General features: G+C 43.3%; 1 protein-coding gene across 4 annotated transcripts in view; it reads left to right on the top strand.

Annotated features, from left to right (window-relative positions):
• Positions 1-13,737, top strand: part of LIPC (lipase C, hepatic type) — a 151,266-nt gene extending 137,529 nt beyond the window's left edge. For all 4 annotated transcript variants that reach the window (XM_032481091.1, XM_032481090.1, XM_032481089.1 and 1 more), the window contains 3 exons: positions 4,966-5,083; positions 6,659-6,898; positions 12,406-13,737. In XM_032481091.1, coding sequence (XP_032336982.1) covers positions 4,966-5,083; positions 6,659-6,898; positions 12,406-12,517 — 470 coding nt within the window. In that variant the 3' untranslated portion in view covers positions 12,518-13,737. The remainder of the gene's footprint in view (positions 1-4,965; positions 5,084-6,658; positions 6,899-12,405) is intronic.
• Positions 13,738-15,824: the final 2,087 nt, after the last annotated feature.

The raw sequence follows: 15,824 nt of genomic DNA, 5'->3' as shown, positions 1-15,824 counted from the left end.
TCCCAAATAAGAACGAATAATTACTTCTCAACATGGAAGTGTCTTTCGTATTTTTTAAAAAATAATTTCATTTCAAGATTTCTCTCCAAGAGTGGCTTTCCTGGTGCAGGAAGTACAGGATTCCTTGTGCTATCAATGTGCGTTGGGCTTGGAACCTGGCTACTGCAGACACAGAGGTGCCCACATTCCCGCACATCTGTGCCCCTCCCTCCACAGCCTCACCCGGGCTCCTCACAGCTGACACACTTTGGAGGTTCTGACCTCCTGCACAGGTCCCACTCCAGGGAGACACTGCAGGGCACAGGCAATTCCCATTCATAGGATGTAAGAGCTAAAGGGACCTTCCTCCACAATCATCTCAGTCGACCCCTTCCCCCAGAATTGTGGAACCATGGCATCTCAGGCGTGGATATCATTCTCCTGCTATTCACAGTTTAAGAACAAAGGAAGGCAAAATCCCACCTCCAGTGCAGGGACATGAAACACTAATCCCCGCTCAGGGGCTGGACGTTCAGCAGGCAGGTAGCAGAGAGGAATCTGCAGCTGTGATGGCCCAGGATGGATGGCAGGAGGCTGAAGCAGGCGGGCACTTTGTCTTGGTGGCTTCACAGGAGGCAGATTTAGGCTGTGGCTTTTCTTCAAGGGCTGAGCGTTTACCATTTGCTTTCAAAGGGCAGATTCAGCTTGCCAGAACCAGAACCCCAGGAGAGAGTGGGAAGGGTCTTTTAGAATCAGACAGACTCCTGGATTCAAAGTCTGCTCCACTTCTAACCATCTGGGTCACCTTGGACCTGTCTCCAAATCTCTGCTTCCTTATCTGTAATTGACCAGGACTGCTGACATCGTTATCTGTCTAGGTCTCAGCAGAAAGCAGGACTCCACTCACCTGGGTCAGCTGAAGAGAGCAGGCAGGACTCCTTACAGAGAGTGGGTGCGATTAAGGAAACCAACATGGGGTGTTGACACACCCTGAATCTAACATCAGGCCACCAGGAGAAGTGAGGAGGGGGACTAGCCCAGGAGAATGGGAGCTGTGGGGGAGAGGCTCCCAACAGCCACTCATCATGGGGCACACTTACTACATAGTCAGGCTCCAAAGCAGGAGGGAGCTTCAGAAGCAGGAAGCAAAACTCCTTCACCTCTCTCTTCTCTGCCCAGGTCTCCTTCTGCTGGTGCCTCTTTGGTGGGTCAGTCCCAACCAGAAACCATCCTGCAAGAGATCCAGAGGCTGAGGCCTGGGGCTCAGAGCTCGGCAGAGAGCAGATGGGGACTGCAAGAGTAGGTGTGGAAAACAGAGTCTAACCACATATTATCCTTATTTAGTCTTATTACAAGGACTGAAATAACGTATGTAAAGTGCTTAGTGTGTCACCTGATGCCACTCTGCTTACCAGCCTCGAGCTCCTCCAAGGCCAGGACCACTGCTTCTGGTTCTCCTGTTTTCTTAATACTTTTTAAAATTCCCTTTTTCCAGTAAGAGTCTAATTGGAATACATGCTTATTGTAGAAAATAAGGAACTTGCAGAAAAGCATTAGAGAATAGAAATGATCACTCTCCCCTTTCCAAAGATAAGCTCTGGTGAGACTTCTGTGGTTCCCCCTCCTTCTCTGCATTCTGTTTTATTAGAGTTAGTCTCCTGTTAAGTATATAATTTGTATACTGATGGTTGTATGGGTTTTTTTCCCCACTTCTTTCATAAGCATTGAAATCATTCCAAAAACATCTTTTAACAACTTCCTAAGAGTAGATCACATGATTGGGAATATGAACTTGGATTCAGCAGACTAACGTCTAATTGCAGCTTCGCCAGTTCTGAGCTGCCCGACAATGGACAAGTTACTTCAGTTTCCTGAGCTTCAGCTTCTTCATTTGTAGAACGATGCAGAGGGAGGTTAAAGTAGTCATCTCACAAAGTTGTAGTCAAGAGAAATGAGGTAATTATGTGAAACAATAGTTCAGTGTCTGGGACATAATAAAGAGCTGAGTGGTAATTATCGTAATTACCATTATTAGTCCAAAGATATTCCTCTACTGGTGAATATTTAGGGTGGTATTTATTTTTCATTAAGTAATTCTGTTATGACATTTTTTAACTTAAAACTCTTTCCACATTTCAAGTCTTTTCTTAGGGTATATAAAGATTTTGGTCCTGAATATATATATATATATATTTTTTTAATTGATATATATGTATTTTTTTAATTTATATATATATATATATATATATATGGTTTTTTTTTAATTTAAGTATAGCCAGTTTACAATGTTGTGTCAATTTCTGGTGTACAGCATAATGCTTCAGTCATATATGAACATACATATATTTGGCTTCATGTTCTTCTTCACCGTAAGTTACTACAAGATATTGAATATAGTTCTCTGTGCTATACAGTATGAACTTGTTGTTTCTTGGATTTTGCGAGAATCCTGAATTTTGAAGCGAAAGACACTCTGCCAGAGTTCAGTAGGTGTTCTGTGCAATTCATTGGGTTTGTATATGTAATTCTTGGTGTATTTGTGGGAGAGGGTGAGCTGTGAGTCTCTCTACTCCTCTATCTTGGCACTTCCTGAAATGATAGTCCTGAATATAAACATCTGAAAGTTCAAGTTCTGGAGCCGATGGCCTGAACTTACATCCCAGCTATGTTACTTACTAGCTGTGTGATGTTGGAAAAGTCACTTAACCTCTCTGTTCTTTCATTTCTGCTTCTCTAAAATGAGATAATAATAGTATCACCTGTTGTAAGGATTAAATGAGATAATAAATAAAAAGTGCTTGGCACAGCTAATCAAAATAAATACTATCTGATGTTATTATCATGCATACCACCAACTACACTCTTACTCCTTTATCCCCAACAGCTTTTAGCACTGGGCTGGGTATCATATGTTTCCAACTGATACATATTAAACTGGTTGCTATGAGTGTTTCTTGTTAGCTATGGAAGATGCCCTGCCTCCTCCTTAGGGGGTTAACCTGAGGCCAGCTCTCTCACATCATCCTGCCCACAGCCCACCCCTCACCCCCACCCTGACGCCTATGGCCTGTTATCTTTGCTTTTTGCCTCAGTTCAACTTATAACACTGTTCACTTGTTACAGAGTTCCCTCACAGGCCCCGAATAATGTAAAACCTCTCCAGAGGCTTCTAGGATGATAGACCAGAGTCCCTGTCTCCACCACTGCCACCCAAGCGTTTAGGGACCCTCCCTGCAGCTGGGGCTCACAGCTCTCCTCTGCTTCCCATCCACAGCCTCATAGTCCTGAGAGCGTCAAACTACTTTATTCCAGGCTAGAGGATCTGAGCACTTATTATGCACAGGGCACTGGAGCCAATCCACCACAAAACCCAAATGGGAAAATTGGTTTATGCCGAAGGGTAGGGCTGTGTAAGTAACACAGAAACCCAGCAGTACGAGCACACCAGGACCCTGCGGCTGACGTGTTGGCAACACGCCATTAGCCACAGCTGCTGTCAGGTCTGTGTGCAGCTACCAACCTCAGGTGGAAATGCACCATTTGGGAGTAAGTAGATTGATTCATGAGGATGGTTTATTTCCACATGCTGGGTGCATAGGATGGATGAGCAAGGGGCTGGTTCCGTGATCTATGCTTTCCAGGAGGAATTCTACAACAAAGCTTGAATCTCAGATCTTGAATTCTCAGAGGTGCTTTCCATCTTGCTAAATGTTCATACACATCATTATACTCCCCAGCAGACTTTCAGTTCATTCATCCCACAAGTGTTTATTAAGCACCTACTATGTGTAAGCTCTTATCAGGACTCATGGATTAATCATTATCCAGAACAGGAAAAGCAAAGACACAACAAATATACCATAAATCCCCTATCCTTTGCCCAAGGCAGACACCAGTTCTCCAAAGAGCCCATCTCAACACAGGGCTCCAGGCAGTCCTAGCAATCAAATTGACATGCCATCTTGGAGCTAAAATGCTGCAAGTACTTAGAGAATATGGAAATAGCAAGAAAAAGAAGTCCAAGCAGCCATCAGTCATTTGGGAATGAGGTGGGATAATTTTGAAAATAGCCCCACAGCTGGCTGGTGCAGCAAGGCAGACTGAGCCCAGGCAGCAGTTCCAGGCCGAGAGCACAGACTCTGGTTTATGACCTTGAGCAGGTCACTTCACCTCTCTAACCTTGGCTTCCTCCTTTATGAACTGGGATTGAGAATAGCAATACCTTTACATTATGACCAGTAAATGAGGTGATGCAACGTATAGTGTTTAGCAACACTATCTGACAGCAGGCAGTTTGCTTTTATTAATTAAACATGGACTGTATTTAGGTAAACAAGAATAAAACAAATTTCCCTCTTCCAAACAACCCAGTAGAAGGACATTCTAGACATTTGACAGGATAGAAAAATTTTAGGCCCAGGTACTAGAACTACAGTTATCTTATTTCCACTGGAAAATGGGCTTGCTGAACCCCACAGAGCTAGTTCCCAGGACCTGCCCCAGAACAAGAAAAGTGGTCATTAAGGCATATTTCTCAGCTGGAGCCCCGTCCCACCCCAAAACTGACCCCATCAAACAGAGGCAAAAGTAAAAATGGCAGTATGTTCTCTTGCCTTTGTCAGGTGCCTAAAAGGCAATATATCCTTTGATTTATGAAAGGAGACCCTTGCCAAATACATAGAACAGTCCAACAGGAGTGCGTCCAGAAATTGCCAAATACACTGGACTCCTAAGCTGCCTTCTTTTGTTGGGTAATACTTATTACATTACAAACACAATACAAGTCCACTTAGACATTTAGGAAATTCAGTGGAGAAAAAAGAAGAAAATAAAAAGCATTCATAATCTCACCACCAAGAAAAAAACTGGAGTATCTCTCCATCCAGACCTCTCCCTCTGCATTTTTAAACTTTTTAATGAGATTTTTAATTTTTAAAATTCCAGCTTAAATTCTCTTTCTTTCTCCCTCTCCATCCTCTCCTCCAGTTTATCATTACCAGTTCAAGATGCAGTTCATCAACCAAACTGAGGAACCAGTAAAAGTAAATTTTGCCATATCACTCCTCGGAACTAAAGAGGAAGAGCAGAAACTTCCCATCACTCTGTGAGTACAAGATGCAGCCTCGCCCGTGGTGATGACACGCTTAATTTTCTCACAGGGTCTGGATGGACTCTGTGCTTTTCAAGGGTGAGGCCAGACACAACTTACTCTTCTCAGCCCATTATGATTGCCCCCAACACCCTGTCAGAAGGCACAGCCACCCAAGCCCAGTACTTCGTCATCCCTCCTCAGCCCCACCCATAAATTGCTTTATGTCCCTCTTGTTTGTGATGGGCCCAATGTGATGGGGGCTGAATGGAGAGGAAGCCAGAGGTGGCCAGTCTGTGTCCACAGTGCAGGAAGAAGATTCAAGCAGGGAGGAGTGGTGACGGCTGGAGCAGGTGTCCCCAGGAAGGCCCTGAGCACCTTTCCAGTGAGTCCTCAAAACCGTAACCCAGAAACAAAACTGGTATCATTCAACTTGGCACACATTCCCATCCCAATCAGCCTGCACGGCCAGCCCTGCCCATCTGTCCTTCGCCCTGCAACACACCTGCTCACAAGATGGCGAGTGGCCTCACACGTCCCGCAGAGGCTCCCCTGCTTCACTGGCTAGAAAAGGCCCATTAGCTACTTTTTCTCAGCACCTCGACCCTCGGAGTGAACTCTCCTTGGGAAGTGACACTAGCCCTTCACCCACTCGGGAGATAGTCCTCAGCTTCTGGAAAATTGCCACCAGCTTTAATTCTCAGATCATCACCCGATTCAGTCACGCAGCAAGGACTTGCTGGTGAGCTGCACTGCAGAGAGGACCCTGTCCCTGGAATGCTCCCAGCCTAGTAGGGTGGGTGGATTCCTAAACGGTTCTTTACAACATACTGCAGGAAGAGCTATGATGAGCCCAGCCAGGGAATCCTCCAGCCACCTGTCTCACCCTAAATCCAGCGTAAACTCTGCACTGTCCCCAATTCCTCCCTGGGAGATTGTTCTAAGGAGTGCAAAGGGCATTTAGCTGTTGTGTCACTGTTGGGACATTTTAATGTCTTGGAGATTAGTGAGTAAAGCTGATAATGATACCTAAGGATCTGCATTTAAATCTTGCTCCAAACTGGTGCATCCTTTTTATATGTGGTTTTTATATTCCTGCTATCCTTTGTTGTTTTAACAGAAGTTTCTATTTATATGGGGAGGAGAAAAGCATTACTCAGGAGAGAAGACTGGTGTGGCTGTAATGTGCTGATCACACCTACAGAGAATGGAATAGCCCAAAGGCCACTACCAAAGCCCCACCATCTCTTTGGGGCCAGTTTTTCTGGTTTGTAAACCTAGAAACTACGAAGCCTGAGCTAAACAAAGTTAGTTAGATTCATTATTACAGAACTCTTGGAGCCTTTTGAATATGCTAACTCAAAAAATAGGATGGTTTTCCCAATATTACTAGTCCGGAAAATCCTTTTGATCCCGGCACATCTATTGCTATCTCTATTAATAGTCTGTCCAACACTAGCTTGGGAAATGCAGAGAAAAGACCACCCCAAGTCACTCAGGCAAACCTAGTAACACATCCCAAATGTGCCTAAGCGTTGCTTCCCTGTTACAAATCAACTGACTGGGTCTGGTTTCCTTTGCATCTTCAAGGAACGGAGGAATTACTAGCAATAAAACCTATTCCTTTCTTATCACATTGGATTTGGATATCGGTGAGCTGATCATGATCAAGTTCAAGTGGGAAAATTACCAGGTGTGGGCCAATGTCTGGAACGTGGTCCAAAGCTTCATCCCATGGGGAAGAGGAACATTCCATGGGAAAGAAGAGCCCGTCTACTCAGGCCTTGCTCTGAAGAGCATCAGAGTCAAAGCGGGAGAAACCCAGCAAAGGTGAGTGAGTCCTGGTTCAACGTCCTCCTAACATCTATTAAGCATCTACCTGTGCCAGCACTTTCACAATTTATTTTCCCTTTATTTTTCTTTTTTTTGAAAATTTTTTTATTGAGTTATAGTCAGTTTACAATGGCGTGACAATTTCCAGTGTAGAGCACAATTTTTCAGTTATACATGAACATACATACATTCATTGTCACATTCTTTTTCACTGTGAGCTACCACAAGATCTTGTATATATTTCCCTGTGCTATACAGTATAATCTTGTTTGTCTATTCTGGATATGCCTGTCAGTATCTACAAATTTTGAACTCCCAGTCTGTCCCTTCCCACCCCCTACCCCACTGGCAACCACAAGTTTGTATTCTATGAGTCTGTTTCTGTTTTGTATTTTATGTTTTTTTGTGTTTTTTGTGGGTTTTTTTTTTTTAGATTCCACATATGAGTGGATATCGGTGAGCTGATCTCATGTGGTATTTTTCTTTCTCTTTCTGGCTTACTTCACTTAGAATGACATTCTTCAGGAGCATCCACGTTGCTGCAAATGGCATTATGTTGTCATTTTATGGCTGAATAGTATTCCTTTGTATAAATATACCACATCTTCTTTATCCAGTCATCTGTTGATGGACATTTAGGTTGTTTCCATGTCTTGACTATTGTAAACAGTGCTGCTACAAACATTGGGGTGCAGGTGTCTTTTTGAAGTAGGGTTCCTTCTGGATGTATGCCCAGGAGCAGGATTACTGGGTCATATGGTAAATCTATTCCTAGTCCTTTAAGAAATCTCCATACTGTTTTTCTCCATACTGTTTCCCACAGTGGCTGCACCAAACTGCATTCCCACCAGCAGTGTAGGAGGGTTCCCCTTTCTCCACAGCCTCTCCAGCATTTGTCATTTGTGGCCTTTTGAATGATGGCCATTCTGACTGGTGTGAGGTGATACCTCATTGTAGTTTTGATTTGCATTTCTCTGATAATTAGTGATATTGAGCATTTTTTCATGTGCCTATTGATCATTTGTATCTCTTCACTGGAGAATTCCTTGTTTAGGTCTTCTGCCCATTTTTGGATTGGGTGGTTTGTTTTTTTCTTGTTAAGTCATATGAGGTGCTTATATCTGGAAATCAAGCCTTTGTCAGTTTCACCTTTTGAAAAACTTTTCTCCCATTCCGTAGGTTGTCGTTTTGTTTTACTTATGGTTTCCTTTGCTGTGCGGAAGCTTGTAAGTTTAATTAGGTCTCATTTGTTTATTCCTGCTTTTATTTTTATTGCTTGGGTAGACTGCCCTAGGAGAACATTTTTGAAATGTGTGTCAGATAATGTTTTGCCTATATTTTCTTCTAGGAGGTTTACTGTATCTTGGCTTATGTTTAAGTCTTTGATCCATTTTGAGTTTATTTTTGTGCATGGTGTAAGGGACTGTTCTAGCTTCACTGATTTTCATGCTGCTGTCCAGTTTTCCCACCATTTGCTAAAGAGACTGTCTTTATTCCATTGCACTTTCACAATTTAATACTTGCATTTACCTTATGAAATGGGCATCACTGTGTCCTAACCATGGCATACAGATGCTCGGAAAGGTGAAATGAGCCTCCTGAGTTCACACAGCCATAGGTGGAAGGACCAGGATTTACACCCAGGTCTTCTGATTCCCAGTTTAGCCTCTTCTGTCTGCCCACAGTCCATAGCTACCTGCCTCTGGAGGTTGAGAACTCACTAGCCCAGTGCTTTTCAAACTTCACCAGGTGATGTTGGTGTTGCTGGTCCAAGGACCACACTTTGAGTGACAGGGATCTGGATGTGACCTTTCTGCTTTGTTGTTTACCTGGTGAAAGGCTTTTAACAGATCACAGTCTCAGGCTGTGGTGCTGCCTTTCAAATCTGAGAGTGCCAAGGGATCGCTGGGAAGCTTATTAAACATGCAGCAAGTCCTGACCCACCTGGAGAGCTTCTGGTTGGCTGTGGTCTGTGAAGGGACACACATCTCATGATAAGAGCCCTGAGAAATTCTTATGTGCACTAACGGATTACCCTCAGGGAACGTGGCTCTGTGTGATTGCCCTTGGCCTCAAGTCCCCAGGAACAGGAAGGCGTGGGCGTGGGGACAGGGAGTGAAGGAAAGAAAGGACATCCGGCTGCTCCTTCAGTCCTCTCAGCAAAGCAGAGGGATGCCCACCATATTTTGCTATGGCAATCAGGATTTCCTGTGGTTCTGCAGTTCTCCACGAAAGGAGAATTTTGTCTTTCCCTAGACCCTTTCCCATCTCCTCCCACTGTATTCAGGGAACTTGTCTCTCCTCTCCCACTGCCCTTGGTTGGACAGCCCATTTCTCTCTTCGGCTTGTCCCCAGCAGAGACGGAAAACAGCACACCTCTCACCTCAAACTGCTCTCCTCCCTCACCCCCTGGGTCTCACTGCCAGGAGTAGGCCCATGGCAGATTTATGCCCCCTGAGTCCCTTATACAACCGCACTCTGAGATTTTATCTCCCTGGGATACGAAATCCTGGCAATTACTAAGAGCACACTCTGCAGTCTGCCAACAGACTTCTCCACATGATCAATTTGAGAAAATTAAACTGCTTCTCTCCTCTTACACACTTAGCTATTCTTGCATGACTTTTTGGCCCTTTAGAACAGCTCTGCTTCTGAGCACCACCCCTCCCGGATTCTCTCAGCTAGAGAGTAATTCCTCAGCGTTAGTGGCTGCTCGCCATGGCAATTCTAGGTACCTTGACCTGAAAGGTTGTATAAAACACAACGCTACCTTCTCCCCGGGTGCTCACCCACATGGCTCTGAAGAAGGAAAGAGGAGAGGGACAGGGAGGGGCGCTGACAGAGCTCCTGCTGCCCCCGTGGGCTTGAGCTAGGTGCCCTAGAGCATTCCCCTCGAGGGAGCGTCCCAGGGAGCCTCTGAAATGGGTAGTATTGCTGGGCAGACTAGGAACCTCAGACTCACAGACGTTTCACAGCTTGAGGATATTGTTAATAACTGTCCAAGCCCAGCTCAGATTCGGTTTGTCTGACCCGTTTGTTGTATATGTGCGGTTTCCAACAGCTCCTTCCCTCCTTAGTCTTAACCCCACTGATCTGACCTTCCTTAGTCTCATCTAGTAGAGTTACAGAGCTGGAAATTAAGATAACTGTACATCAAACTCTTCCTCAGAACTGCAGGGGGTATATCCTGGAAAGGAGGGAAGGGCTCTAGGACCTATACTTTGTTTTTAACTCAGTGCCTCCTATGTGTCTTCGCAGTACCAGGCACCACTGAGAGATACCAGAAAATATCTGCATTGTAGCTTCTGGCATAAAGAAACTCCAGGACCTAATTAGGAAAACAAGTTTCATTAATTTTACTAATGATGTGCTCCATCCCTCCATCCCAGGGCTTCTCACACTTGAGCGTGCACACGAATCATCTGAGAATCGTGTTAAAAAGCAGGTTCTGCTTCAGTGGGTAGACATGGACCCTGAAGGTCTACAGTTCTAACAAGCTCCCAGGTGCTGCTGATGCCGCTGGTCCCCAGACCGCACTTTAACAGTGAGGGTCTGGTTATTGCATGGCAGAGGAAGTCTAAAAAGGACATCAGTTCAGGTTGCTGCTGTTGGCTCTGTGCTGCAACAGGCTTTGGGGAGGCCAAGAGGCATTCCTAGAGAGCCAGGCAGTGGGCAAAGCAGTATGTAGGCAGAATCCAATGACTTCTGCATCAGCCAGTCCTGAACCCAAATCTTGACTTCACTGTCACCACCTATGTAGGCTCAGACAATACTGGTCCTACGGCAGGACATAAAAAGTGATTGCCAGGGGGTGGGCATAGCTCAATAGTAGAGTGCACACTTAGCATGCATGAGGTCCTGGGTTTAATCCCCAGTAACTCCATTAAAGTGAATAAATAAATAAATTTTTTAATTAAAAAAAAGTGATTGGCTAACTGGAATGAGATGCTTGATTTCCACGGGAATCATAGAAATACAAAACAAAAATCAATGAAATGATCACTGGTCACCCACTAGTTTGGCAGAAATTAAAAGATGGATAACAACCAGAGCTGGCAAAGGTGTGAAGAAATGGGCATTCTCATAAAATGTTCATTGGCGTATAGATTACAGAGCTTCTGCAGGGGAGTTTCATTCAACAGCTAACATTTAGTGAGCACCTATCTTATGCCAGACTGCTGTGGGCACCAGGAATCCAGCAGTGAACAGAGCAGACAAAGCCCTTGGTCTCAGGGAGCTTATAGTATCAAATTTTGAAATATGCATAATCTTGCCCCAGAATTTTATGCTAGGTGTCTATCCTAGGGAAATGCTCAAAATGTCCACAAAGCATATATATGTACAAAAATGTCTGCTGCAGGACTGTTTGTAAACACTAAACCACTGGGGGAAATCTCAACGTCCCGCAATAGGAAAACGGCTGAAGGCACTGCAATGTCGTGCAGCCAGTGAAAGAGTGAACTAGATTTACATGTACTGACATGAACAGGTCTCCAAGTACCTTACTGGATGACAAGGACATTTTTCAGAAAAATACATACAACAATCTTTATGTTTGCATATGAACATCCATATATGTGTAAACGTGCAGAAAGCGGTCTGGAAGGACAGACAGAAAGCAAACCATGAAAGCAGGGAGGGGAGTGATATTAGTGAAAGGTGACGAAGAAGAGGATCTCTAATATTCAACTTCATGTATTTCTTTACTATTTGAATTTTTCAAGAATGCGTTTATAACTACTCATAATACTCTTAACTTAATTTAAAAAGTTTGATTTAGTAAAGACTTGATCATAGAATGCAATTTGAAGGGGGAAGAAAAAAGCTATAAACTACAATTCTCTGTGACTACTGCTATTTTTTCCCTAATAGATGCAGTTGAAGGTGGTAACACAAAATAGCATCTCAGGCCAAACTAATGACCAAAGCATTCTAGCCATGGGTCTCCAACAGAGACCCAAAACACATAGTGATGTCCTCTTTGGCTGGAGAACCATGTAAGAGGAAGGGGCAGGGCTTACAGGGCTGAGCCAGGAAGATGCTGGTGACAGTGGCTTCATGTCCAGGGACCTTTAAGAAGGGCACTGACAAACTGGAGTATATCCAAAGAAGGAAGGCTGGGAGGAGCAAGTTGAAGAAAATGCGAATGTTTGAATGTTTGCAGTGGAGACAGGGCATTGCAGTCAAAGAAACAACAGTTCCCCTCCAAGTCTTTGATGAGCTATATAAAGGAGAACAAAGCAGGACTGCCCCGAGGACTCTTCAGTTCTTACAGAACTGAAATCACACCATGCAGAGCTCCGGGAAGCCTTGCGCTGATTACTTTCACTGACTCGGGTTTTGCTTTCCTCTGAAGTTATGGAAATATTTGCGATCATAAGAATCTAATTTAAAAAAAATCATAGCATGTGTTACATAAATTTGAGTATTTGACAAAGGATGAAACACTTCAATAAGCTCCATCTAAAACTTAGTGCTGTGTTTGCTTGATGTTTCCTATTCAGAATGACATTTTGCTCGGAAAACATGAATGATCCACAACTTCACCCAGCCCAGGAGAAAACCTTTGTGAGATGTGAAGCAAACTCTAAAAAACTGAAGCGAAAGATCAGATGAGCTTTAACGAAGACCCAGTGTGAAGAAGAAATGATTTCATTCCTCATCTGGAACGGTTGTCTTGTTTGGAAACCAAAGTTATACAAAGAATTTTGCAAAAAGCCTAGAGTTTAGATTTAAAGGAGAGTACACATCACTATTATAAACCGAGCTTTTTAAAACAATGTTATATAACTCTATTCAAATATTAGTGTAACCAAAAAAAAAATCTCCCAATTTTATGTCTGATTAAATGGTAATATATGCAAATAAGTACAAATGTGAGAGCCATTTTAGATCTGTTGTTCTAATTTAAAATGGCTTTTACAATTAAGTCAGATTTCCCATAATTCCTTGCTAGTTTGTTCTGATCATGCTGGAAAAATACTTTATTACATAACTTGCATTTCCATAAAGTGAGATTTCAATTAATCACAGCTGTGTGTCCCAAAGCACACACCCTTTAAGACAATTCAGCTCACCGAAGGAAGGAAAAAGTCTGCTTACACTAACAGATGCCATCATAAAAATCATACAATTATTTCACTGAACCAAACTAATAGTAGACTTCTCCCAAAACCACTAATGATAACCACAAAAGCCGCATAGTTGGTCATGTTAATAATCAAATTACTATTTAAGTGCAATTTTCCTCTTTTACTAATGCTTGCCACAAAAGCTAATGGAAAACTTGGGAAATCTCAAAACTTAGATATCAAGTCTCAAACTGTCTAATAAGTGAAATAATGATGTTTTGACCAGCAAACTCCATTGCAGAGCATGTAAGGAAATACTAGATATGGTCATCACTTACATCTGTGTTTCAAGTAATTCAGAGAGGAGGAGCACGCTATGCACACTCAGCAAACTCACTTGACATGCACACAAGCTCAGCTCTACACAGCTCTTAATTCTCAACTTCTTCACCTGAGCAGAGGTTGTGGAAACAAAAATATCGAAGAGATGTCTGCCTCTATGTAATCAATTTAAGATCATCTTGCATGATTCACTTTCATTTCTCTTGGAAAGACCCACAACACTGAAGGATATGGGGGAGGGGGAGGAAGGACAGCTGGGTCAATGTTGTGCTGTGTCCTGGATGCTCATCTTGCCTGCAAAAGTATCTGACCACACTTTCAGGTATTGTGTATGTGTGTCTATAAATTACAGACATTAAAATGAACCGTATTTCCCATTACATCTAAAATACTAAGATTCACAATAAAACCATGTTTGTGTTAGATTGGCATGTTTGATCATTATCCAGAAGGAATTTAAAATATCACTTTTTAAAAATACTCTTTGCTTCTATGCCCTTATGGAATCTATGCACGTATTGAAGAATATTCCTATCAGCCTTGAAACCATCACAAGGAGAAACAGCTCAAATATCCTGCCGTACAATGCATAAGTGAACTGTGGTTATTCTTATGAAAGGTTGTTAAACAGAGATTTAAAAAAAAATTAAAAAATGAACCAAAGCCACACACGCAACAAGAATAGGGCTGAGTCCAGAGTGAGACAGCAAGGCATCCTAGGGACAGAACTGAAGGCGGCATTCCTGGATTGTGCATTTGCACAAAGACACAAAATGTATGTGTGGTATGATGCAAGGAAAACTAAGTTATACTGTGAGGGGTGGACAGATAGGTGGTAAAATCCTAAGTAATAAGATCCCTAGCAGAATAGTGAGATTGTGGGAATCCAGGAAGCAGTAAGTGCACACCAGCGGTCCAGACGCCAGCAACATCGTACTTGTCACTCCGGGTGGTGCTTCCACAGGTGTTCATTTTTATAACCATTCCTTAAACTGTACATATTTGATGCACTCACTTTTAGTATGAATGTCACATTTCACAATACAAAAAAAAAAAAAACCAAGAAAATCACGGTCAGAGTTAAAACCAGCATATTTCCATAGTGTGATGCATTCCAATATTAATAGGGTTCCACACAAAATATAATTAGAAATTATTTCATCTTCAGTAGGAAAACTTGAAGTGGCACAGGACGTCATAACATTTGGGGCAGAGAAATCAACATGCAACCCACATGACAAATGGTTAACGGGAACATCTGAGACTCCTTTTGGCATGGATTATTTTCATTTGGGAAGATGTGTTCATGACATCACATTTTTCTGAAGTTCATCTTAGGAGGGAAGTCAAATAGGGAAACTGAATAATGCAGCCACATCTGTTCATTGCACATGCAAAATGCTGGCTGGTATGCTGATTATACACACCTCTCTGCAAAGACTCTGTATTTATGAGCCCACTCAGGAAAGATAACACCGGCAGCTTGCCTTTCAGGCAAAAGCCTGTTTGTGCTTTTACTTGTAAGCGAGCACAAGGAAAAGAAACGGAGCTTCGATTACACCGCAGCTGGGCTCTTTGAGGGGCCCGAAGTCACAGAGGAGGAAACAAGAACTCTATTCAACACTAAAATGAATGCACTCTCCTCCAGAGCGAAGTTGGCTGTCCTCAGCGTTCACCTTGGTAATGCTGCCGCAAACGCAAGCTTTGGTACCAGTTACACGTCTCTGGGGTGGCCAAGCAAGTGCAATGCCTGTTTTACCACAGAGCCCAAAAAGTCAGGTGGATGGGAAATAGACAAGCCGGAGGAAGGCTGAAGAAGGCGATCCCAAGAGTCACCAACTACCTGCTCACCGTATCTCACACCACACATTTTTCCTTCACTTCTATTGTGACGAACGACACTCCCAACACATCTCATTCCTTCTACTGGGGCAGGCTGCCCCCAAATATGTCACAGAGGCATACTGATTGTTCTGAATTAAAGTTGCTGAAGAAACAGCCAGTGCAAGAGAGATACTCTGCCCCGCCTTCCTGTCTCTCTTAAAACAAGAAATAACTGACTCTCCTTTCTGACTCCCTGAAGGCAGGAAATACATCTCTCCTGTGAAAGGTACACTCGCTGACCTGCAGGCAGTAGGACATCCTGATTCCCAGTGAAAGGGAACTGGGGCTGCGAAGCCCATATAAACAAACCTTGTTACTTCTTTAACTTACTGCCCCAAGCCCAAATTCTGTTTAGATTCTTCGCTGATTGAGCACCCAAAACCTCTTTGTCCTGTCAATTCCTCACAAACATGTTGTCTCTTTATCTAAAAAGTATAAAAGCTGCCTGCTTTGGCCATTTCGTAGGTCCTATTTTTACAAGATCTCCGTGCGCACGCATTGAATTTTTTTCTCCTATTAATTTGTTGTGTGTCGACCTTGTTACTAGTTCAGCCACAAGAACTGCAGATGGTTTGGGGCGGGGAGGAGTTCCCCCTCCTGACACTTCCCATCTCTGCCTTTCCTTA

Source organism: Camelus ferus, chromosome 6 (assembly GCF_009834535.1).
Source record: "Camelus ferus isolate YT-003-E chromosome 6, BCGSAC_Cfer_1.0, whole genome shotgun sequence".
NCBI classification, from domain to species: Eukaryota; Metazoa; Chordata; class Mammalia; order Artiodactyla; family Camelidae; genus Camelus; species Camelus ferus.
The sequence above is the reverse complement of the archived record's forward strand: the minus strand, read 5'-3'. Positions and strand labels throughout refer to the sequence as shown.